This window comes from Vipera ursinii, assembly GCF_947247035.1.
Source record: "Vipera ursinii genome assembly, chromosome: 7".
NCBI classification, from domain to species: domain Eukaryota; kingdom Metazoa; phylum Chordata; class Lepidosauria; order Squamata; family Viperidae; genus Vipera; species Vipera ursinii.
This window is the reverse complement of record NC_139521.1, coordinates 46,957,922-46,985,304: the sequence shown is the minus strand read 5'-3', so window position 1 is coordinate 46,985,304 and position 27,383 is coordinate 46,957,922. Positions and strand designations below refer to the sequence as shown.

The window sequence follows — 27,383 nt, the reverse complement described above, 5'->3', positions numbered from 1 at the left end:
TTGCCTTTTCTTTAATGATTAATAGACAATGTCCCAGGTTGAGCCTGACAGGCAAGTTAAGTACTGTACTTATAACACAGATTCAGTGCATGCTCCTAAACAGGATTAGCATGGGCAGCACCACCTCAAAGCACTGAATATCTGCAAAATCTTATTTCATTCCACAGGTCTCTGATTTAGGATTATAGTGCAAAAGAAATTCTAATTCTTTTGTTCCTCAAAGAGTGCCACCATACTCTTTTATGCTCTAGATGAATATATTATGGGAATGATTGTTTTCAATACAATATCTGTTAAAGGGTTCATTTATATAACATTTCCCAGTTTGTTTATTCTAGGCTAAAGATAGATTACTGGCAATTTGTGAGGTGGGAAAGAAAACTGGAATCTCTAAACTTGGAGGGTGTAAAAGAACTTACCTACTAACATCAATGAAAACTTCAGTGCTAATTTAAAGCATTCATTTCATTGCTTCATACTGAACTGTGTAAAAGTCTTTCCCAGTTTGGTACTTTCTGATGTGTGGAAACAATTTCCAGACTCTTCCAATAGAACTTGTCTTACATTACCTGGGAATTTAGTGTTGGTCCAAACATTGTAGAAGGGCATTCTGTTGTCGAAGACTGCACTGCACCATTCAAAATTAAGTGGTGTGAAATCTATGGCATTTTTGATGTCAGTGAGTTGTAACTCTTAGCATGGTCGATGGTGGGAATTTATATAGCTTGATGATAACTAGAGGACATAGTACTCTACTTCCAAAATACTGAACTGGATAATCACTACAGATTTTTTCATTTGATCTGAACTCAAACAAATTATACAGAATTCCAGATCATGTAGAAAAACTTGTAACACTTATTTTATAATATCCACTACAGTCACAGATATCAGAGTCAGGATGATCCACCATGATCTTACCGCCTTTCAATGTACTTACGATTTATGACGTGCATGAAAAACATACAAGGCAGGAAACAAAAACAAATTTAAATTTAAAAGAAGATGGCAAAAACATGACAATGACCTTTATTGAGCATTCTGTAATATGTATCTTTGGAAATCAAGGCTTTAGCTTCCAATAAATCTACTGATCTGGTTGAAGGAATGTTTTCATTGTGGAGTAATCAAGTAAACAGCAACATTCAAACAGTATGGATTGTCTGAATTGATGAGCAATCCAAGGAAGAAAAGAGGTGGATGTAGATTTTTTTTCCCTATAAATGTATAAAATCTTTAAGGAAAACTCTCACAGTCTATATAAACCACATAGACCTAGAATCTTTTTTATAATGTAGGAAAAGCTAGTTACAGTAGTAATAAGACATTACACCTTATATTTGATTTGCTTTTTCCTACTTGTTAGCTTCAAAACTTTGTCCTTTGAAACAGATGTGTTTCACATTAGGAGTCCGTTTAAATATTTGGAAATACGCCAGTATTAACTAAGATTTGGTTAGCCCCGGGGAGTTTGTGTTTGTATATGTGGGTATTTTCTGCAAGAGTTTGTGTTAGTTGTGCAACATCCTGCTACTCGGAAAAAAAGGCAGAAAAAGTGCTGAGTAATGCTGAAACTAGTTCATATGGCTGATGCAAACCTGTGGAATTTGCATCATCATTCAGCAAAGCTAACTTGCTATGACAAGGAAGCTTAAACACAATATCATACTGAAGTGGAGCTGGCTTCCAATGACAGAACAGCACCAAAGCTGAGGAGAAAGGCAGGTGTTTTTCAGTAGCACTTTGATATCACTGAAAAGTTAAGACACCTGAGGAGCTTTGTACCTGTTGGCACAAGCAGTTTTAGAGGCAGAAAGGGAGTTTGTGCAGTAACTGTTAGCTAGGAAAAGACGAAGAGAAGAAAAAAGAAGAGAGAAGGTTTTTGTTTCAATCTTTGTTAATTGGGTGAGCTGCTCTAAAGCATGTTTAGGAAGTCTCCGGTCTCGTCATTTTCCAATGGACAACCTAAGTTGCCTTCAACATATGACATCAAGGTAGAGCCAGGGGACAAAGTGGTGCTGAAGAAGAAAATAACTTTCCTGAGAGGAGTATCCATTATAATTGGCACTATAATTGGAGCAGGAATCTTCATATCTCCAAAAGGAATTCTGGAGCACACTGGCACTGTGGGAATGTCCTTGATTGTCTGGACTGTCTGTGGTATTCTTTCACTCTTTGGTAAGTTTTGAAAGTTGTTTTTATTGATCCTTGGGTTGGCTAGCTGTACTGGTGATGCTATCTATATGTCTCTCTGTCCATCTATCTACCCACACAGACACACACACACACACACACACACACACACACACACACACACACACACAAAGCCTGAAGATCAATAGTTTGGTTAACGTGTCTTCTGTACTGAATGGATTTCAATGTTTGCTTTTTTAAATACATGAGGCTCCCCAAAATAGACGAAGAAAGGAGTTTCCTCAATCATAAAATTTGTTATTTGTGTTGTTTCTGTACACACTCTAAAAACAAGTTGCAGCAGGCTTGCAGTGTTCCAACTGGGAGAGGATCTTCTCAGTCTAGAAAACCTGCAGAAAATAAAATATACCTAGCTCAATGTTGTAGGAAGATAATTATTAATGGAGTAAATTTTAGCTGACGTATTTGCTGGTCTCCAATATATAGTAATACAGACTTAAATTACTTTTTTTTTAAAAAAAATAAGACTAAAGTCTTGTTTAATTGTAGATGGAATTTTCGATGCTGAACAGGAGTTACTTACTTCTAATCCTAATTGATAGGAAACATTATTTGGTGAAAGTAAAAATCTAGTACATGTTCAGAAGCAGTCTTGTAATGTGTACAAGCATTACAGCAGTTTACGTCACAGCAGCTGGCAGCTGCTGTGACTTAAAGTTCTAGAGTTTTTAAATTTAAACTTTAGTAGCAATCCTATGCATTTTCATTATTGAACAATGTAAATTTCTTCTCAGCAGTTCTAAATCTGAATGCAGTTTTGAGGAGTAGCATTAATAATCTGCCTGACAATTTTGCAATGTACAAAATGGCATTGCTTAAAGATTCTGAGTTTCTCTAAATGTTAATAATTATATTGGGAGTACAATATATCATTGATATTAGACTTATTTCTCATTCTTAAACTGTCTAAACAATGAATTGATTGACCGCATAATCCATATGACTAGAGTAATTATTATAGTCCGTATTACTTTTTTCTAGCATTAGGAACAGTGGATAAACTAGACTGAGTATCAAAATCCACTCAAGAAGTGGAATGCATGTTGCTCTCTGTCAATATATTCTGCATGTTAAAGAGCAAAGGTGAGGCTTAATCCACCCTTGAACAACTTGTTTTAAATATATAAACTGAATGAGAAGTAGGATGTAGAATTGACACACCAAGAATAATTTATGGTTGCTTCCTTCAATCTAGTGCTTCCTGGATATCTGGATTTCAGATTTCCAGAATTCTTAGATATGTTTATCAAACATTGTAGGAATTGAAAATATGGAAAACAGCCAGGATGAGGAAGCTGATATTGATTTTCCCTGCAGTTCTTATAAATTCCAGGTGTCTTATTCTATAATGCTCAGGTAGCGTGACTGGTTCAGGAAGGAACAATACAAATGATCAAGATGATAAGATGATCAAAGACCTGGAGACTAAAACATATGAAGAATGGCTGCAGGACTTGGGATTGGTTAGTCTAAAGAAAAGAAGAAATAGGGGAGACATGATAGCAGTATTTCAGTATTTGAGAGGCTGCTACATGGAAGAGGGTGTCACTTTATTCACCAAAGCCCCAGAGGGAAGGATGAGAAACAATGGTTGGAATCTGATCAAAGAGAGAAGCAACCTAGAATTAAGAAGAAACTTCCTGACAGTGAGGACAATTAATGAGTGGAACAGCTTGCTTCCAGAAATTGTGGGCACTCCATCACTGGAGATTTTTAAAGAAGAGACTAGACAGTCACTTGTCTGATATGGTATAGGTTCTCCTGCTTAAGTGGGGGGCTGGACTAGAAGACCTCCAAAGTCCCTTCCAGCTCTATTCTACTGTAAATAGTACAGTCCATTATTTTTGCAGTGCCCATATTGGTTAACCAAAACAGACAATGCAAGGATTATCCATAAAGTACATCCATATTCTGAACTTCTTACAATGATATTATTTCACTTATGCTGCTTATTTTTATTATGGAATAACTAAAGGATCAGAAATCATTTTTATTCTTCTGAAATTTGCAACGAACAAATTTTTTCTGATAAATTCACCGAGAATGAGTTCAGCAGTAAATCTTTCCTGTTACTATTCAGTATGATTAACACTGCCTCCAAACTATTCCACTTTCCATTTTTGTTCCTTGGAGTTGAAAGAATTGAAATTTTAAATTAAACCAAATTAATCCATTAATCCAATTAGGCCTGTTGAAAAGTAATATGAAGATAGTTCTGAAGATGCTTATTTTAGAGAATTGAACATTTTTTTAAAGAATCAGGCTAATGTTTATTTCAAATTATTGATATATTTTTCTAGGTTTATCTTGTAATTTCTATTGAGAATGGTTTAGAGAAGAGGCCAAGAGATGTAGTGAGTTGATTAAATTTAAAAAAACCCTATGTAGTTTACATTTTATTCATTTATTTCTTACCTTTGTGGACCAGCACAAGATGGGGCAGATGCAGGATCCTCTCCTCTATTTCCACAACAAAACTTCTGAAAGTGGAAATTACTGTTCCAAAATGAAGTATGTTAGAATGATGTTTGAATAGAAAAATACAAGAGTGAGAAGGCTAAAACACTAAAATATGTCCATATGAATAGCCAGCGAATTCTGCAAAGATTTTAGAATGGTTGTTGGTTATTAATAACCTTTCCAGTGTAAAATGACAAATATTTATCCGAAAAGTGTTTTTACATTGTTCCTTCCATGGAAATATTTTGTATCCTCTATTGAAAAGTAATGAAGGATAATTAAATGTATTAGATAGGTTTCTAATACATCAAATGGGCATGTATGGTGGTATCAAAAGGTATGCATAATTTCTAAATATTCTGACATGGCATAATTATAATAATGAATTGGAGCCATATCAAAAGAAATCTTTGACACATAAAAAATCTTGGCATTGACAAAATTGACATTTGTCAGTTGCAAAAAATACATAATATATGGCATGGATTGGCACATATTCTATGCAAATATATTATGACATCCTAGGTTTTTGGGAAGAACTAGATGTGTATGAAGGGCAGCACAGCTAAAGAACTAGCAGCTATGACTTCACATTGTGAATAGATAACAATTTATTATTCGCAATGATTGATATAATATGTATTGAAAAAAGGAAAGTCTTGTTAATTGATATTGCTATACAGGGGATGCTAGGTTTGAAGAAAAGTAATAAAAAATTGTGAAATACTGAGACTTGCAGACTGAAGTTCATAACTTATGGAAGAAAAAAAACCTCCACTGTTATACAGGTAGTCCTTAATAACTTTTAACCTTTTGTTTAGTGACCATTCAAAGGTATAAAAGCACTGAAAAAATGATCTATGACTAGTTTTCACACTTACCACTGTTGTAGCATCTCTATGATCGCATGATCAAAATTTGGCCACTTGGCAACTGGCATGCATTTATGACAGTTGCACTGCCCTGGGGTCATGTGATCACCATTTGTCACATTTCCAGCTGGCTTCTAATAAGCAAAGTCAATGGGGGAAGCAAAATTCACTTAACAACTGCATGATTTACTTGACAACTGCAGTGATTTGGTTTAAGAACTGTGATAAAAAAGGTCATAAAATAGGACACAATTCATATAATAATTGTCTTGCTTAGGAATGGAAATGTTGGGCTCAGTGTGGTCAGAAATTGAAGACTACCTGTATCAATTGTGACTGGAGCTCATGGATAAATACTTAAAGCAGGGGTCCCCAACCTGTGGGCTGTGGCCCGATGGCCATGGCCTGTTGGCCACATAGCCATGGGATAAGCTGCCAGTCTCTCTCTCTCTCTCTGTGGATACCCCCTCACTTTCACTAGTGCCATGGCTGCAGAGCGCAAAAACAGGATGCTGTGCCACAGGGTGCAAAAACAGGCTGCTGCTACCCCTCGGGGCACAAAATGGGTTGCCACTATGCCATAGGGTGCAGAAATGGGCTGCTGCCATGCTGCAAGGTGCAAAAATGGACACAGAAATGGGCCACTGCTGTGCCACAGGGTGCAAAAATGGGGCACCGCCAGGCAATGGGGCATGAAAATGGCCACCACCACACCGCAGGGAGTAGAAACAAGGTGGTACAGCATGGAAGAACAGGGCAGGGCTAGCGAGTATCATGCAGGTGCTACCTCCTCCTCGTTTGTGGCACATGCATGCTCATGGCCCCGTGTGCATGTGTGTAAACATATGCATGTAAAATGCTTCCCCCTCCCTTTTCCTCTGGTCCACCAGCTGACAAAGGTTGGTGACCTCTGACTTAGAGGACGGGGAAAATCACAAAATAGAAATAGAATGACAATGTCAAAAAAAACCAAAAACCCAAAACAAAGATAGTACCAATAGTAATAGGTCCTTTGAGTGAAATTCCAAGATATCTGGATTCTATTTGAATGCCATCAGCATTGACCAAATGACCATCAGTCAATTGCAAAAGATAGCTGTGCTTGGAACAGCTTACATTCCGTGACAATACCTTTAGTATTATTTTTAAAAAATCTCCCTATCCCAGGTCCTTGGGAAGGACTTGATAAGTGGACAATGATTTGAAATGCAGTCTAAATATCTGGGTGACTTTGAAGCCAACCATAATAATTTTAAAAATCAGGATGCCTACAGCAAGCCATTCTTTGAAAAATAACAGGATTCTATCTTAAGGCTTTCCAACTCTGAAATTCTTGGAAAGGAAGTTCAATTGCAACCCCTTGTATTACTGTATATCTAATGCCTTTTCTTCTATTGCAGAGAAGAAAAAACAGTAGCTCAACTTCATGCTGACTTGCATTTGTATCACTATGGATATAATCTGCTACAATCATATCCATAAATTGGTTCCCAATATGATAAGAGCCTATTTTAGTCCTTATTTTCCAGACTTTCATTTGTGACACTATGATTTTTTGCATTGGCAGAAGTTTAGTTTTCCTTTTTAAAAAATATTTTCCTGTATGCTCGCCTGAACTGAACTTGAGTTAATGACTGATAGTTTTCTGGGGGAAAAAGAAATGTAAATAAATGATATTTTATCCAGTGCTTTTTTTGTAAAAGAAAAAGGTGCTGGAACTCACACATGTCATACAACCTGCCTTGCCTACCCTACAAGGTTCCATCCAAAAAAGGTGCCGGAACTCCGTTCTGAGCGTTCTATGAGAAAGAAAGCCCTGATTTTATCACATGAGTAATCCAGATACCAGTGAGATATAAATCTGCTTATTGATAACAAATGAACATCTGTCCTCTGATTATGAAAATTTTTGATAAACCTTGCCAAAACAGTTAAGTTTTTTTTTGTTATAGGTGCTCTCTGCTACGCAGAACTAGGCACAAGTATTAAGAAATCTGGTGGTCATTACACATATATTCTTGAAGCCTTCGGCCCACTACCTGCCTTTGTAAGAGTCTGGGTAGAACTACTCATCATACGGTAAATAAACATACCTTTTTTTGCTGTCATTTTACTCCTTGTGCTTTGAAAATCAAAGAACAATTATAAATATGATAATAATTGCCACAATGTATTGGTTTTTCTTTCTTAAGTTTTCCTTTGTTTGCTTGCTTTCCAAGATTTTATATATCTAAGTATCTGATGTAATTTTATAAACAAATATAAGTTATAGAAAATTTAGTTTATTATGATCAGTTATCAGAAAGTACACACACAACTACAAGGGCAGTACAAGGAGCATGGTTAACACCGATGCCTCGTTGGCTGAGGAGCTGAATATCTTTTTTGGTCACTATGAGGTAAAAAGACCAGATCCCGTAGCCTCTGCTGGCCAGCCTTCTGATTTTCAGCAACTCACCCTATCTGAAGACCAAGTGAGAACTGTATTGAAGGCTGTGAATCCCAGCAAAGCTGCAGACCCAGATGGGGTGCTGGGGATAGTGGTTAAGAATTGTGCTGACCAATTAGCAGGGGTCCTGACAAGGATTTTTAACATCTCCTTGCAAACAGCATATGTACCATCATGCTTGAAAGCAGCTACCATTGTCCCAGTCCCCAAGAAAACTGCAGTTGAGTGCCTGAATGATTACAGACCTGTTGCATTAACGTCTGTACTCATGAATTGCTTCAAAAGACTGTTTCTCCAACATCTCAGCATATGCCTCCCACTGGATTTCGATAAACATCAATTTGCCTACAGGGGGAACAGGTCGATAGATGATGCCATAGCTACTGCTTTACACTCTGTAGCAATTCATCTTGAAAAACCTGGAAACTATGTCAGGATGCTTTTTGTTGATTATAGTTTGGCTTTCAACACCATTTTGCCAAGCACTCTCATCGAGAAGCTGACTGACTTGAAATTTCCCCCCTCCATCTGCAATTGGATCCAAGACTTTCTTAGGGACTGGTTACAAACAGTGAGGGTCTGGTCTGCTTTGTCCACCCCCCTGAAGCTTTGCACCGGCTCACCACAGGGCTGCGTGCTTAGCCCCTACCTGTACTCTTTGTACACATATGACTGTATATCATCAGATCCATCTTCTGCGATAATTAAGTTTGCAGATGATACTACCATGGTGGGTCTTATTACAGGTGGGGATGAGACAGCATACAGGGTGGAGGTACAAAAACTATCCATATGGTGTTGTAACAACAACTTGCACCCAAACATAGGCAAGACAAAAGAGATAGTACTAGACTTCCGGAGGAACCTGCCCCACTTTACATCGGGGAGGTCTGTGTGGAGAGGGTTTCCTCCTTTAAATTTCTGGGAGTCTACCTCTGTGAAGATCTGACCTGGAAAGTTAATACAACCCAGGGGGCCAGAAAGGCCCAACAGAGACTTCACTTTCTCAGGGTCTTGCAGAAGAACAGGGTAGAACAATGGCTTATGACCCTCTTTTACCAGTCTACTATAGAGAGCATCCTCTCGTATGGTATTGTGGTTTGGTATGCTGGTCTGAAAGCCACAGATAGGAAAGCATTACAGAGGGTGGTGAGCACAGTACAAGACATTGTGGGCTGTCCCCTGACACCACTGGATGACATTTCCAGTGCTCGCTGCCTTGGAAGAGTGAGGAAAATTCTCAGGGATGACTCTCACCCTGGACGGTATCTCTTTACTCTCCTACCATTGGGTAGGAGATATAGGAGTATAGCCAGCCGTACCAATAGGTTGAAGAACAGCTTTTATCCATGGGCTGTTAGGCTTTTGAATGGAAAATAATTTTATAAACTTTATGCATAATGGACTTGTGAGGTTGGTGCATTGTGCAATTAGCTCACATGGTGTAATAAGATGGAAAGTTTGTGTCACTGTAAGTTGGGGGTGGGGACGCGAAGGGAGGCTCAGCCAATCTCAATGTACACATGGTTGTACTTTGACAATAAAGGTTCATTCATTCACACACGTGATAAATATTCACATAAAATAATCTTCCACCCATAACTTACAAACTTAGTATACTTAAAAGAAATTAGAAAAGATGCTTTTTATCAAGAGACAGCAATATATTTCTCCTATATGGGCTTATAAGCTATTACACAAAATTTGGCAATATGTAGATATAGATATAAATGATATAGATATAAATGATGTAGTTTTTCCTGTAGCATACAAAATGAAAAAGGATTATATATTGATAACACTGTGAGTGGGGCAACAAAATATTTGCAATTATAAAATAAACAATAATAGGATAGTATTGTAAAGATTCGGTTTGCCATTCTAAAACAGCACATGCAGTTTGGACTTTCATTTACATTATATCCCAAACAGAATTAATGAAGACAAAGCGGAGCTAAAGTAAAAGCCTATCTCTATTTTGGCACTGGTGTATTAAATAACTAATATGCTGGCTTCCGAGAACAGTCAGTTCTATTCAGAACCTAATTATTTGGAACCAGTAACATATCCAATGAATGATCGATTCATGTTCTTAATTTGTTGCTTAATTATTGGCTGTGCTACTCTCCAAACCAAAAGTCAACAGTATTCCAAGAACAATTCCATATGCTTAGAACTTAGTTTTCAAACAGAGGCTCCAAGAAAACTGATATGAAGTTGGCAATACAATGGGCCCCAAGTCCAAAAGGGTTAAATTCAAGTTTAGTCGATATTCAATTGTAGCAATCCAAAATGTTACCTTTACCTTCAGAAGACTTACTTAGACTCACAAAATAACATTGGTAACACAATTAGAAATATCAAAGATTGTCTTAGACATTTTGGATTGGATTAATTTCAAGTGCTGTACATTTGAGTACGATCCAAGGTAAGCTACATATGTAATTTGTGGTTATTTATTTATTTAGCATACGGCCTCTACAGAGGTTTTTATTTTTATATGTTTTACATTAATGTTCTGATTTTTCTGATAAAAATAAATTGGAAAGGTAGGCTATAGACTTCTGGAGATTAAGTGCAGGTAGTCCTCAACCTAGAACCAGTCGTTTGGCAAGCATTCAAAATTACAGTGATACTGAAAAAAGAGACTTATGATTGGTTCTCAAGCTTATGACTGTCACATGATCAAAATTTGGGTGCCTGGCAACTGGCATTTAGGAAGGTTTCAGCATTCTCGTGTGAGGTGTCCACCATTTGCAACCTTCCCAGCCAACCTCTGACAAGCAAAGTAAATGGGGAAAGCTGAATTCACTTAACAATCATGTGATTCACTTCCCAATGGCAGTGATTCACTTAACAACCATGGCAAAAAAAATCAGGCAAGACTCACTCAACAGCTGCCTTGCTTAACAATAGAATTCCCAACCCTAATTCTGATAGTAAGTCGAGGGCTACCATACACCAAGTGATGGGATCTTATAGCTGGACAAATCAAGCACCAGCATTGATCTTATCATTGGGAAGAATTATATTGAGCAGATCATTTTGAGCTGCAGATATGTAAAAACAACAAAAACAACAACAACTTCTTGTTCCCTAGGAATTACCTATAGTAGGTGTTTCTTTTGTGTATTGGCACACAATCTGTCATTCCTGCTGCCTTAGATGTGGTGGAGACACTACAGTAATTTACTACCATTGCGGAAGTAATAAAGTTTAATCTGACACTGAAGATGGCTTTGTTTGTGGAATGGGAAAAGGAATTCTGTTATGTTTTTGAGGCATAAGCAGAAGATGACTTGACATGTTACCAGAAGAAGAGATGTTTGTCTGGATCCTTTCTGAACATATTGAAAAAAATTACCTGTAAAGACTTTTTAATACAATTCTCATTGTTTAATATGTTCTTTTTTCCCCCTTTGAAAGGAGCATGCAAATGGTGCCAAATTGCTAATCAGTTTATGCATAGAAAGTTCAGTCTTTTGATTCATTTACTTAGTGTACATGTGACAGGTTCACAATCTGAAAGGATTTCATTTCTGTGAAACAAAAATGCTTTCTTACTTCCTTTTTCAGGTCTCACTCTAGATACCTCTTTTCTATTTATCTTATTGCTACATATACCCGATGTAATTCAGAAAGCAATAATGAATTTGGTCAGTCATTCAAAATGCTTAGTCACCATGAATGTTTTGATTTCTTGACTCTCCTGGCAACTTCTGGGAGTACTGCATGTATTAGCACTTGCTGACTCAAATCTGGGACTAAAGTAATGGAAAATCATTTTTAAATTATTACAGTTAGTATGCTTGTTCAAAACAATAACTATCACAAAAGAATTTTATCCTCTGCCAAAAGCGCAACACACATAAAATATATTTCTAACTTCTGTTGTAAATTAATTAGTACTGTTCATGTATGTTAAGGCTAAAATTTAATAAAAGGTCTCAGCTTTCTAAAGATCCAACCAAAATATCTGCTAATGAGTAGTAAGATCCAGAGATTGTAAAATCAAAAACATTATCTACTAACATCAGACATCAGATCAGTGCGAATTAACTTTTAATTGGTCTAACCAGTTTTACTGTTTTGATATTTCACTTAAAAAAACTTTAAAAAGAGTACTGTACAAGGTTTATTTCTTCTATTTTTATGGCTGCAATTTTACTTGTGGTAATGGTTGAGCTATCAAGTTATCGTTCGGGATCTATTATGGATCTAAATGCATACTGGAAATTTGATATCCATATAATTTATTTGATACATATATTTAATATAGGCACAAAATCAGTGTTTTGGGCATTCCTTAGAAAAATAATCTCTTTCTTTTTCTTCCAGCCCTGCTGCCACAGCAGTAATCTCTCTGGCATTTGGACGCTACATGTTGGAACCATTTTTTATACAGTGTGAAATCCCTGAGCTTGCTATTAAACTCATTACAGCTGTAGGAATCAGTAAGTACTGAATTTTGATAGAAAAGGGATTATGCAGATGATAAGTAGCAGATCATTAAAACCAATTCTTTATTTAATGGTAGGATATGGAAATCAAGTATATTTCAGAAAGTCTATTCTAGTTGACAATTTGAATCAGGTTGAAAAATTGGTTTGATTTGGGGTAGCCAAATTAATTTGAAAAACGTGTTTCTGTACCTGTTAAGAAACATTCAAATAATTTGATTGAAAGGTATTCAGTACAATTATTTGTTCTGATTTTCCAATTTGATTCATAGAGTTAATTCAATCAAATCACTTTGGAATCAAATATCTGAAGTAAAGCTTTATTCAGCACTAGTTAATGGACTTAATATTTCATATTGCGAGAGTTACTATGATTGTATTTTATAAGAGGCAAATTAAAATATAAACTAATAGAATATAATGATATCTGGTAACTTCTATTGGATTTTTATAGATTATATTGAATGTTGAGGTTTGGGGGTTTGTTTTAAAAATAGAAGATAAGACATAACTATAAAAGGAAGGAATTCAAATAGGATTATTAGACCAAGTTTATAGTAGATACGTTGTTATTTTGGGTAACCCTAAAGGGACGCGGTGGCTCAGTGGGTTAGGACGCTGAGCTTGTCGATCAGAAGGTCGGCAGTTTGGCAGGTCAAATCCCGAGTGCCGCGTAACAGAGTGAGCGCCTGTTACTCGTCCCAGCTTCTGCCAACCTAGCAGTTTGAACGCATGTAAAAATGCAAGAAGAAAAATAGGGACCACTCCGGTGGGAAGGTAACAGCGTTCCGTGCGCCTTTGGCATCTAGTCATGCCGGCCACATGACCACGGAGACGTCCTCGGACAAGCGCTGGCTCTTCGGCTTTGAAACGGAGATGAGCACCGGCCCCTAGAGTTGGAAACGACTAGCACGCATGTGCGGGGGAACCTTTACCTTTAAAGGGACTTTTGCTGATGGAGGAAATTTTTAAAAATTGCTTATAAAGAATGAAGTGAGATATGGGATGAAGAGATAGTTGTATTTAAAGATATAACACAACATTAAAATTGTTTATACTTGCTAGGACAAAGGAGAAAGTTCTCTTTTCTTTTTACCTGTACCTTTTCTTTTTACCTTTACTTATTGTAGCTTCTATTAGTTTTATATCTACATGTAGTTTTCAGTAAAATATATAAAAAGAATATTAATAATATCAGAATAAATCATTGGAAATTATTTGGAAGAACATTTTTAATATTAAGCAATATATGAGTAACTCTATGAGTAACTCTAAAAAGGCTGTTATAAAACTACACTCAACTAGACTCTGGGTTAAGGAGAAATGGGAAAGTCATTTTCTTTTTGCAGAAGTTTAAATGCAGTTTTGCAGAAGTAAAACACCAGTACCCATTGGATTAGGTATTTCAGTGAGATATATACGTAATCAGATAACATATTACAAATTAAAGAAGGCAAAACATAACAAATTGAAGTTATAATATAAGGAAAAAGCTGGAACCCAAAATAGAATTCTCAAAATTTTAAGATGTTGAAAGTTGCAAAGTTGCAAAATATGTAAGTTAAGTTTTAGGTGTTAAGCGCTGGAATTTAATTTTTAATCTTGTAGTGTTTTAGGACTTGGTTATAATACAGACCATCTCTGCCATTCTGGATACTGAGGTATGTCTCCTTTAGAGGCTCATATATTGGGCATTTGGGAGACAGACTTTTCTTGCTTTGCTCCAGGCTATGGAATGTATTACTTCAGAGGTTGTATTTCCACCTTAGAAGACAGATAACGTGCATCATTTTGGTAGACCATTAAATGTTAATGATTGAAAACAGAAATATTAATGTGTCCAGGTCCTGTATAATTGGTATAATGTGCCAATAATGAAACCATAGATGTTGCCAATGGAATTTTTGCTATTAAAATGCAAAAAAATTGGTCGCTGGTATTAAAAAATTAATGTATCAAAAATTATGACATCGTGCAAGATGATTCTAATTAGCCATGAAAATTAGTTCAGCTTGCATTTTATTATCCTTGAATTACAGCTTCCCCAATGTAGTGAACTTTGGTTTGAAAAATATATATACCATATTTCTTCCATTAAACAAAAACTTGTGAAAAAAGTACTGGCTATATTTTATTTCATTTACTGTAATTCTGTTAAAATCTAAAGGCCTTATAAATGAAATTAAATTATAGAAAGATAACAGAACAATGAAGACATTCTTCCAAGGGCTTTGATGGTATGGTAACAGAAGGAAATTCTATTATAATGAATGAACCTGTTATTATCAAAGTACAACATGTATACATTGAGATTGGCTGAGCCTCCCTTCATGCCCCCCCAACTCACAGTGACAACAAAGCCACCATCTTGCTATGCCATGTGAGCTAATTGCACAACACACCGGCCTTGGAAGTCAATCATACATAAAGCTATTTCCCGTTCAAGAGCCTGACAGCCCATGGATAAGCTGAAGCTGTTCTTCAGCCTGTTGGTACAGCTGGCTATACTCCTGTATCTCCTACCTGTATCTCCTATATAAAAATCTGCATTATTTAGACAGAGATTTCATTATGATTGATTTAATAGAAAATATTTAAGATACACTGGAATGGAGGTAGCAATGATGGTGGCAAACATTACAGAATAATTAAACATAAAAATATATAGCAAGAGGGTAAAGTTCTTCTGAAATTATGACATAAGCAATACCAGGTAGAAATTACTAGAAATTATTATCAAGGGGATCATATTATATACTGTGGGATCAAATTAGAATCAGATAAATAGCTGTTTCAGTTGGAGTCTTTTTTAGCAAGTTTTTTGAATGCTGACCACGCTGCTATCAAGAGAAGCACAGAAAGATAAATGGGATAATAGTTATAAAAAGCTGAACAGGGCAGGGATAAGAGATAGGGCTGAGAAAGAATATTATAGACAAATCAAACTGGAAAAAAACCCCATTTCTAGTGAGGTATTAGCCCTGCTTTATCTAAATGTAACCCTCAGAAGAAACACAAATGAATCACTCACTCATTAGGTCTCATTAACTCATTCACTTTTTCCTTAAGTTCAGTTTCTAATTCCAGGACATAGGCTACATACATTAGAGCCATGGTGTATATAGTCTGTGTTTAGTAATCTCTTCTTTATTATATTTCATTCATATTTTCCTATAAATCTGAAGGAATGTTAAACATTTTGTAACAATTGTTACTTGGTGCTTAATTAATTCTAATACTTATCTAACAAATACAGCTACCATTTGAGAATAGGGATTTTTAATTTCTTTCAAGCTATATTAAAATAATCTTCTTTGCCAAACCCAGGATTAATAACCCAGAGTTCCTAAGAATGTCAAATTCCATATTTTGGTAGTAGGACTGAAGACTTGTTTTTACACATTTATTTTGCATATCTTTGAACATGCATAACTTGAAATCAAAAAGAAGCCAAAGCTGAATGTGTCAGACAGACCTCAAATGTCATACAGGTGGTCCTTGACTTACAATGATTCACTTGTGACTATTCGAAGTTACAACAGCATCGAAAAAGGTGGCTTATGGCCAGTTTTCATTCTTACAACTGTTGCCGCACCCCCATGGCCACACAATCAAAACTCGGGCGCTTGGCAACTGACATGTATTTATGACAGTTGTATGCGATCACTATTTATAATAATCCCAGCTGACTTCTGACAAGCAAAGTCAATGGAGGAAGCTAGATTCACTTAACAACCGCACAATTCACTTAACAACTGCAATGACTCGTTTAACAACTGTAGAAATAAAAGTTGTAAAATGGGTCAAAACTCATTTAACAACTGTCTCATTTAGCAACAGAAATTTTGGGCTCAATTTTAGTTGTAAGTTATGATTACCTGCACCATGCAAGAAATCTGCTGCTCAGCCTTTCTAAAACCATTTGATCAAATCATACGAGCCAGGCAGCCCCCAAATTTCGTATTATGTCAGTACAAGAACTCTTATATCTAACCTTTCTAAAATATTCCTTGAGGATTCTATTAAAGGCAAAACAATATTTTATGAAGAATAGACTCCAAAGAGAATCAAAGTGAAATATTAACCTTTAATGTGCACAGATTCTTATAAAACTATAAGTACTTATATGAGTAAAAAAATATAAATCACTTCAATATAGAAAAGTAGAAATAAAATTGTAACTCATGTCACAAAATAAAGAATATTCAGCTAGAATGGCAATTTTGTGAGGGAGTTTTGTGGGCCTTTCTCAAAAAATGTATTTTAAGCCTTATACATGGATATGAAATCAAACTTTGGCATTCTATTGTATTGGAACATTCATTATATATATCACATGTTTATAGCTTGATTTAATGCATCTCAGTATTAAAAATCAATTTTTCTGGGGAATGATATCTCTGACCCAAATATTATATATCTCTGGTTTAAATTGGAAATAGATTCCAAAATATGGTTAACTATTGGATGATAGCAGATGAATATAAAAGATACTAATTCTTTGTGGTCATGTAGAGTTTTGTTTTATAGACCAGATATACTATAGAGGCCCTAGGGCAGATGCAAGTAAAGTTTTCATCTCGATTCACTTAGGAAATGGACATAAAAGTTACTGGTCTCTGTTCTGTTGCAACTTCCACTTCTTTGTTTTAAGAACAAGGCAATGGGAGTTATTTGGACACTTGCTCTGATTAAGACAAGAAGAAATAGTGGTTTGATTGTCATTAAATGATCTCCATGGAGAAGAGAAATGCAGCTAAGAGTCTTTACTATTGTGAAACATTTAGGTTGTTTTGGGGAAAGCATTACTGCCTCTATTAATTAATAAAGCATTTAGCACTCTCTTTTATAAGGATCCTGCAAAACGATCATTTTACTAGGGAAAAGGTGACCTTTTCACTTGCAGAAAGAGATGTAGTCATGAAGCTTTAATAATGGGGTATGCCACCTTAGGCATACATCATGTGGTTTGTGAGCACAGAGATTAATTAAGCACTCTAGAACTGCTGCAAGGCAAACATGTATAGGAAGATGCCATAAAATATTAACCTGTCTGTATATGTTTTATAAATTTTGCAACCTATTAGATAACAAAATCTCTGGCCATATACCATCTAACAGTTCTGATTATAACAATTCTAAGAAGGGGAAATATGCAAGATGTGTTGCATATCTCAGATCAGTTTATTTGGGATATAATTTATACATGATCCATATGTGTGTCCATTGGTCTCTGTCTGATTTTATTTTTACTCTTATAGGGCTGAGCACTATGAGAATTATGACTATGATGCAGCAAGAAAACGTGTTTTATTTATTTAATTTAGTACTTAATTCTCTTTATAGGCTGGCCAGTGAAACACTAGTAGGATTAAGAAAAGTTCCAAGCTTTTCATGGTTTCTACTGGATCTTGAATATAGAAACAGAAGATAAAAACTGTTTGCAGAAAACTATGAATGCTAATATTTGTCCATTTGTATTTTGTGCAAGCAAAAATGTTTAGACTGCTGAAAATGATGTACCCAAACTCAGTTTATTTATTAGATGTGTATTCCACCTTTTGTTCAGGAATGTAAGTCAGTAAACAGAGTGCTCTCTCAACCCACTATATTTTATCTATATTGTATATTGAAATTAATATATATGCATTAAAATATATATGCATTAAAATTAATATATATGCAGAGGATGCAGCTGCTTAACATCCTCTGCTGCCTCTCTTCTTCAAGCAGCACCTTGTGAGTCATGGAAATTTCCAAATTATGAAATTTCCACTTTAGAGCAGGGAAGTGGAACCCCGTTCAGAATGAAAGATGGAAAGAGTACAGAGAAGAGCAACAAAGATGATCAGGGGACTGGAGGCTAAAACATATAAGGAACGATTGCTGGAATTGGGTATGTCTAGTCCAAGGCAACCTTGGCTCTTTTATGACTTGTGGACTTCAGCTCCCAGAATTCCTGAGTGAGCCATGCTAAGTGGAAAGGGAGAGGTTTCCAAGCTGAGCCATGTTGGCTCAGGAATTCTGGGAGTTGAAGTCCACAAGTCATAAAAGAGCCAAGGTTGCCTACCCCTAGTCTAATGAAGAGAAGGAGGAGGGGTGACATGATAGCAGTGTTCCAATATCTCAGCTGAACTTCAGTTCATGGCACACTAATCACCACTGTGTAAACTTGAACTTAGGCCCATACCATTATCTGGTCAGACTCAAGACAGTTTTGATAATGGGCAACTAAGTGAAACTCAGCATGGAAGATGTAACATCTAAAGAATGTTTATGCTAACATAGACTTTTGATACTAGATACTAGACAATGAAGACAACCTTGTAACCAAATTGTTACTATTTAGAAATTTCCTTGCTTTTAAAATATGACCTACAGGGTATTGAAAATCCTAACAAGACTAATAGGAATAGGAAAGAGATGTTTCTATGTCTCCTCTGGTCTTATAAGAAATATGTTCAATCCTTGTTATTCAGTTGTTAAATTAATGTAGAGGGAAGACCTATAAGTGTTCTATAACTGTGTTTATTTTGCTGCTGACTTAATGTTTAGAGAAGTAGATACCTAACCTGTTCTCACTTGCACTGATAATATTGTTGTTTCAGAGAGGTCAGTCAAATATTTCTCTCCCATGAGTTTGTTATTTTCTCCTGTTAAAAAAGCTTTAAAATCTTTGGTATTATAATGTGCAGTTTTATATCTAAATTGCTACATACATACATACATATCATCTAACATTGCCATTACCCACATATCTGTCACTTCAAAATTATATGATGTAATGATGTTACTGTCATAATCATATCAATAATGCAAGCATTTGCTCTCACAGTATGTTCTGATAGAGTTATATTTTAAATATCTTGCTATTATGAGCTAGACTAAGATTCCACGTTTTTTCATTTTCAATCCAGTGAGTCACAGGTACAAGAATGTAAGGCACACTAAAATGAAATAAATGGGTTGAGACAGAGGAATAGAGGAAGGGACACAGAGAGTCCATAGCTCAGAAAAGCATTTTGCTTGTCATGAATAATTGATACGGACACCAAAGTAATCAAGTGGGCAAATGTAAGATCTGCTTACTACTTATTAAGCTCCTTGAAATATTTATAATGATAATAAAAGACAAACTGCAATCATTTTTTCATTTGGTGAGTTAGGAATTATTTTGAGCAACTTTTTTCTCATTTATTTTTAGTGAATTTGATAATATCATAACACCTTAAGGTTATTCAAAGAAATAGCTTTGTATAAATATGCTCAAAAAAGATGTGTTTTTCTAATTATATTTTAAGTGCCCCTTAAATCCCACAACATATGGTAATTAAAAAGTGAGCATTGCTCAGGAAAAAAGGTTACTGCATAAAATGCGTGCATATTTCAATAAATGATATTTGATTATATGTTCAAGGACTAGGACATCTATTGTTATGTATATTTATTACTGGTTTATTTTGTTTTTTTACTGAATACCAGTCTCTGAGGAATTCTAATAAGGAATCTTGATTTACTCAGTATTCTTGTTGGTTTTGGTTTTGACAAATTGGTGAAGTTGGTATAAAACTTTGTAGTGCTGATAGGCCTCTTTCATGTGTTTGCTTACAGAGAGTCCAGACATGCTATTGTGTACTGTTACAATAGTAAAATCCAAATAACTGGTCTTTCTTAAAAGAGTTAGGAGAGTTCTTACATCCGTCCACTTTCTACTTCTTCACGAAAAACTGCAGACAGTTTTTAGGAATTTGCAGAAATGTAGCATAAATTCATAATTTGTAGAGTCCACAACTATTGTACATACTAATCCTGAACATTATACACACACACACACACACACACACCAAAGTTTAATTAAACCACATAGGAAATGAATGTGAGCAGAAAATTAAAATTGGGGAGGGAGGGGTCCTTGATGCTCTCTGACCTTGCTTGTTATGTCTGGAAGAAAATAAGCAAGCTCACAGAGCACCTACGACTCCTCATCTGAGTGACAAATACACTCCTTTATAAGTAAAATTAAGTCTGGTTTAACATTTGAGTTATAGCAATCCATCTATTATCAAATCTAGTTCTACAGTGAGAGCCAAGCTTACTTATGTTTACTGGAAGGCTAACAGAATGCTATGACTGGTACTTTGGAAGGTACAGGAGATTTTTAGTTGATGACACTTTGTAAAAGCTTTTTTAATAATAAACTATAAGAAAGCTTCTCCGTAAAGCTTAGTAAGGGTAATCTGAGTTGTTTTGCTAATGCCCGGGATGCATGGTGGGAGAGGCTCTGCCTAACAGAGCTTTTATGGCGCTTTTGAATGAATGAGAAACACTTCTTTTTAACTTTTCTTTTTCCTTTTTTCCAGCAGTTGTAATGGTCCTGAATAGTATGAGTGTCAGCTGGAGTGCCCGCCTTCAGATTTTCCTAACCTTTTGCAAGCTTGTGGCAATTTTGATAATTATAGTCCCTGGAGTTATGCAGCTAATTAGAGGTATGAACTGAAAAGTAAATGCTATTTTATGTGCTTTCATCTCCCTCATTCCCATTCTTGCCCCTACCAAAGAGTGCTTATGCCAGCAAATTTTTTTTAAATTAGTCTCTGCTTGTTCAATTTAAGTTCCGTATTGTTAGGTAAATAATTGGAAGTAAAACTTACATTGCCTTATCTGGCTATCATAGCATACTGAGGCTACATCTATAATTTTTAAATGTTGGACCAAAAGATTGTTTCTTGCAGCAAAATCAAAAACAAGCAAACAGGATCTTAAAGATTCTTGTAATGATGGAAAACTCAAGTTTCTATACTGTACATTTTATATAGAACAGCATAGTGTATATGTAATACAACTTTATAGCCTTTCTCTTTATTTGAAACATTCCTGTATAAAGCAGCGCCCCCACTAATTGGTGTTCACTCTTAACATATTTCTTGAGTAGAGTCTTTAAAGTTATTTAAGTGGCTAAGTGAGTTCTATTCCTTTAGACTGCCGTTGGCTACAGTAATATTATGCTTGCACCAGATGCTAATCATAATCAAAGTCTCTAATGGGGTGGATTTACTGCAAGAATAACATTTTATTAGCCATTATTCCAACACTGTTTCTTCACTCTGAAAACATTTTTTTTCATCATGATCTAATTCAGGTATATGAGAATCTAGTAATGAAGATTTTGGTTCATGGCTTCCTTTTTCTCTTTCTGTACATGTGAAGGGGGAAAAAAAGTTCAGTTTGGATTAAGTCACAGTTTCTGTTAGATTCCAACATAAGAACTGTGATTTGTCCAAGCTACAGCCAATTAATGAGACAGGATCTGAAATCACGTGATGACTAACTATTCAAACCATAATTTCTCATAGTCAGATATTTACTAATGAATACAATATTTGAATTTATTTGCTTCAGATTTTACAAAACATATTTTCAAGAGTAAAATAAGGAAACTCTAAAGGAATACAATTAAGAGTAACTTCTTAACTAGTAAACATGTCAGAAGTAAATAAGTTAATGTTTTATTCTTAGCAGCACTCTTGCATCATTCAGAAACCTTTTATTGAAACAAAAATTGGGCTGCAATTCTTGGACCACACATTGCAATAAGTTTTCCAGAATGTTAGAAAATGGCATGGAGAAATAAAAAAAAACATTTAAAAATGTAGGCTATTGTTTCAGGTTTTTTCTGAAATTTAAATCAATCTAAAAATGCATATTGTGCTCTAAATGCATTCATAATGGAAGATGATATTACACCTGGCATCCAGGAACAAAGAAACTATTTCTGATTTATCCAAATAATTGGGGTTGATAAAACTGAACTGGAAAAAAATATTGTATAAAGATTTATCTCTGGGTTGTTTATGTCGGTAATATTTTAACCTTAATAAAATTGAAATCAACCTTTGTGTTTTTTTTTCTTCTCCAGGAAAAACGGAGCACTTCGAAGGTGCATTTTTTGGAAATGTAGCCAGTGTCAAAGGATTGCCTCTAGCTTTTTATTCTGGAATGTACGCTTACTCTGGTTGGTAAGTTATACTGCTGATTTACTGAATGGCTTTTGATTAAGAACCCTCTTGTGAAATAAATTCTAACCCACAGAGACATTGCCTGCAAGTTTTCCTTTAGTGCCTTTTTGAGGCTAAACATGGGGTGGAAAGAGTTCCTATCCTAGTGAAAGTTTTGATATGTGAACTCCAACACTGGGAGTTTCAGAGACAGATTCCAGAGTTATCTGCAATTTCAGGGCACAAGGAGAGTTCCAGGAAAACTGTCACTATCTGTGACAGTGTTTAATTTTCTGGGTTGCATAGGGAGAACCAAGGGAAAAAGTGCTATCAAAGTTTGAGTACAATAGATAAGATTATACTGATTTCATTTGAATTAGTTTTGCTCCTCTGGATTCCTAATTATACTGGGTTGCAAGGTGTCTTCTTTGGTTTGCGTTTATAGAATGCTATGAGAATCCTGCCACTAATAAATGGCTTTATTTATAGATCATGTTCTTTTGATTTAGGCAAGAAATCATAGCTAAAGCTATATAGTTTAGTTTGAAGTATAAGTCTATCCACTATACTACATTTATTCCAAATACATATTAAGAAAAACTATTCAAATAATATTTAGAAATGTTTATAAAAATAATGGTGTTAATGGCAACTTTGTTTTTGTAGGTTTTATCTCAATTTTGTTACCGAAGAAGTGGAAAATCCTGAAAGGCATGTACCCACCCTATCTCAACTCAATTCGTAAACTTTTTAAATTTATATTGCTGGTTAAAAAGTGGGAAAAGGCTTATATACAAATCCTATATTATATTTAAGATTATCTTGCATGATGTTCAGCTTGTTTTTGCTTTGCAGATTCTAAACATGTTGTTGCTTCAGACTTTGCTATTTTTGATTTGACTTGTCCTGAGTTAATAAGCAAGTAGATCTGTAATCTTCTTTTCAGTAATATGAGATCATTTCAATGGCAAGGCCCTAAGGGAGAGTTAACATTCTTAATAAAAATTTTGTAACAGATGTTATATCTTGGATATAAGTCAGCCAAATTGTTTTGTGATTTCATCCTACTAAGACCCAATTTAAATAAGGAAGGACCCTGTGGACAACATTAATGTAAACCACTGATGTTTTAAATGGCAGGATACAATTAAACCATTTATGTGCAGACTTAGTATTTTAACAATCTGAATCCTATGAGGATGTTTTGCTAGACTTTTAGCATTGTTTGTAAATTATCCAGTGAATACACAATAATTTTTTAATAAGATGACTCCCTTTTTATGACTCTATAATCCCTTAATTTGGGGTAGAGTTGGGGCTATATGCAATGCTTATATGCCTCCCTCTACCATGGATGTCTGATTTTTAAATCCAATTTGGGAACCATCTAAGGATTTTGGAATTGTGATGGAACTTTACCACCAGTGCACTGTAGTAATGTTGTTATGTATTCTAGTATAGGTATAAATTCAAGCTTGGCAACTTCCAATCCCAGAGCTACAGGCTGTCCTTTCCCCCTTTTGGCAACCCCTGAAGTTCTACCCAAAATTCATTGGTGTGATGGTTGAAAATTAGCAAAATGATTTCATACAACTTTGAGGTGGGCCAACACGAGCAATTAGGATCACTAAATGTATTTTACCTGGTTAAAAACTATAGTAAAATCCTTCTCCATTACTGCAGAACTGGAAAAAATAGAAAAAAATAATCCCACCCACATGCCAATTTTAATTACTGGCTAATCCTTCAGAAATTTTAATTGTGTGTTGATTCCAGAAAGTTGAGGTTTTGTGATGTAGGTTGAAATATTATATAGTTGCTTGAATATATATCCATGAGCAGCAGGGGATACTTTTGTCAGGAAAACTTAAGATTTGCAAAAGACTATGAAATAATACATAGTATAGCTTCCAAAACTAAGTGATTAAAAAGTTCTAAAACTCTTCATTTTGCAAGATATTGAAAAAAAGCCTAAAACAAGGAGAAAGATGGAAAATGTGACCAGTATGTTTAAGTGAGATCCATATAAACCAGCACACTGAAATGGACCATGGAGGAAGTCTGTACAGAGGCAAAATTGTCTTATCAGACACAGAAATTATAGCTGATTGCATCGAGCTTATTTTCTTTGGGAATGTTGTTGCCATCTGTTTTGCAAAAAACTAATTTTCCAAGATCATTTAAATTGGTTCCAAAGAATGTTTCAAAATTTGGTTATTCAGGCCTAAACAGTAGGCTATTTGCATATTGTCCACTACCAATTCCAGATTTTATTTATCCTGTCATAGGTACAGGGTGACTCAATACAGATATAGACTCAATACAGATATAGATATAGAAAGCAGGGAAGCCCCACCTTTCTCTGTAATCCTTTCATTTGGAAAAATGAGTACTTGAAAAAATCTGAGAAGAGAAGACTTAATGAAAACATGTCATCAGTTTTAAGTCCATAAAGTGGTGCCAAAGGGAAGATGGTCAGGAACTGTTTTTTCTTGCCACAGAAAGTGAGACCAAAATTAACATATAAAAGTTGCAGCTAATTTTATTTCATTTAAATAAAAATAAAAATCCCGTGACAGTAAGATCTTACAGCAGTAGAATAGTTTACATACAGAATTTATGGTTGTTCCATCTCTAGAGGCTTTGAAACCAAACAATAGTTTTTGAGAGTGGTTGAACTGATTTTCTTGTACGAAGCAGAGAAATGGACTGGATGGTGCTTTGTCAGTCTATGTTTTACCAAAATGAATACTTGCTCCAAAATTAGTCACAGTTATGTTTCCAGGTGCACTTCATGATGCAGAAGAATGACAGTTCATATTCATTGGAACATGCCCAAACATTTGTAATTACCTTTAATATTACAATGATGGTACGCTGGAAAATAATTATGTGGCTGAGACTAATATTTGCACCTGAAGAAATAAGTCTCTGTAATGCAAGGCATATATTTAATTAGAGTTAAGTCATTCAGCTAAGCTGAATCCTTTAAAGACTGATTTAGACAACATCTTTTCAAACCTCCCACCCATCCCAGACTACAATATTCTTTTTCCCCCTCCTTTGGTTTGGAGCAAACGCTATTTCATTTTGTTACACTGACATTATTGCTCATATGGTAAAGTATAATTTAAGCAACCATTTTATGAGAAACAAGATGATGGAAAAGAATAATGTAGTATAAGAATAATTTAATTAAATAAACCATAGAACAATAATTAATAACCAGTTTGATCTAGCAGTTAAATGCATCAGGCTAGAGACTTTAAGACTGTGGGTTTTAGTCCAGCCTTAGGCAAGAACCCAGCTGGGTGACTTTGGGTCAGTCATACTCTCTTAACCCTCAGAACAAAGAACTGGCAAGTCAATTCTGAAAAGTCCATGGACTTTTCCAGGCTCTGACTAAGAGTTCAGTCAAAGGCATAACAACAACAATCTTAATCCAATAAGAATGAAGTACATTCTTGACTTACAATCATTTATTTAGTGACTGTTCGAAGTTACAATGGCATTAAAAAGTGATTTATGACAGCTTTTGTCACTTACGACCATTGTAGCCTCCCCATGGTCACGAGATCATGTATTTATGACAGTTGGAATGTTTTGGGATCTCACTTAACAACTGTCTTGTCGAGCAATGGAAACTTTGGATTCAATTGTGATCATAAGTAGAGGACTGCATTTATATAAACTATCAAGTTATATATTTAGGATATTAAATCCCAACCCAGTAAAAACATCCATCTTCTATATATTTTAAAGCATTTTTTTAAAGATCTAGATAAATTGTGATGTTAGGCTATAAATATGAACATCCTAACAAATTGGGCTAGAGTTTTGGTATCAGGAACTGCTTCTAAAGTTTTTGGCTCCAAATGAAAAACATGTAAATAAATGAAAACAATAACATTTGAGGGCAACATTGTTTAACAGTCAGAATGGCCATAAACATAGATATTGCTATGCTAGGAGCTCTGTTAAAGAAATGTAGAGCAGAATTCTTTATTTACATATAAAATAGACCTTTCAAAAGTTTGCAAATGGTCTGTTTCTGCTTGTTAAATAAGTTTAAGGCCGTTTTATCAATTCATCATTGTTTAAAAAGTTACACTGTGAAAGTAATGTATTATTGAGATGTATAGTATTTGTAAGCCTGGTCTTGGGTTGATAAATCATGTCTAGTGCCTCTAGAAATCCAAAGAATGAATTGCTTTGTTATAACCTTGAGGGGTCTTAGATTAGTCAGTTTGTCTATTAGACTTACTGCAGTGTACTTCTCACTTCATTTATTCCTTCTGTTCTTGAAAGCCAGGATGCTGCAAATTTGTTGCCAGGGTTTCACGTCATTAGTCATTTTGGAAAAGCAAAATATCAGACTAGCCCCCATATTCTTTTGTGTTTTTTAAAAAATATCAGGTTTAAATAATCTGACTGTCATATGTAATTAATATACTGTCTGCTTCCTATTTATATTAATTAATGCCTCAACATCCAGAGTCAATGAGAAATGAAAAGACAAAGCAAAATAGTGAATATGTTTCCACTTTTAAGAATATTGACAGATATATTAATTTAATTTATAGATTAATATAACATATAGTAAATTCCAATTTTTGAAATTTTTGAATGCCATATTCTAATGTAACTCCTAGTTAAATCACTAGCTCTCTCATGGTGCTTTAAAGAACAATCTGGATATACCTAATTTTATTAATTAATTAGTTATCAAATTTATATTGCTATGCATCTCACTCAAGGTTATTCTGGGTGGCATACAATAAATCAACAATTAAAACAATATAAAAACAGTTTAAACAGTAAAAACAAGATTGCAAAAAGGGTTAAATTAGGATATTAGGCTTGTCACAGTCTCAATAGGACCTGGACCAAGCATGTAATTTGGACTGAATTTCAGCAACTTTGTTTAATAGAT

General features: G+C 35.1%; 1 protein-coding gene across 2 annotated transcripts in view; it reads left to right on the top strand.

Annotated features, from left to right (window-relative positions):
* Positions 1-1,651: 1,651 nt before the first annotated feature.
* SLC7A11 (solute carrier family 7 member 11) overlaps positions 1,652-27,383 on the top strand; it is a 74,937-nt gene continuing 49,205 nt past the window's right edge. For both annotated transcript variants that reach the window (XM_083366965.1, XM_083366964.1), the window contains exons 1-6: positions 1,652-2,178; positions 7,499-7,625; positions 12,334-12,449; positions 20,816-20,941; positions 22,372-22,471; positions 23,117-23,161. In XM_083366965.1, the coding sequence (XP_083223091.1) occupies positions 1,923-2,178; positions 7,499-7,625; positions 12,334-12,449; positions 20,816-20,941; positions 22,372-22,471; positions 23,117-23,161 (770 nt within the window). In that variant the 5' untranslated portion in view covers positions 1,652-1,922. The remainder of the gene's footprint in view (positions 2,179-7,498; positions 7,626-12,333; positions 12,450-20,815; positions 20,942-22,371; positions 22,472-23,116; positions 23,162-27,383) is intronic.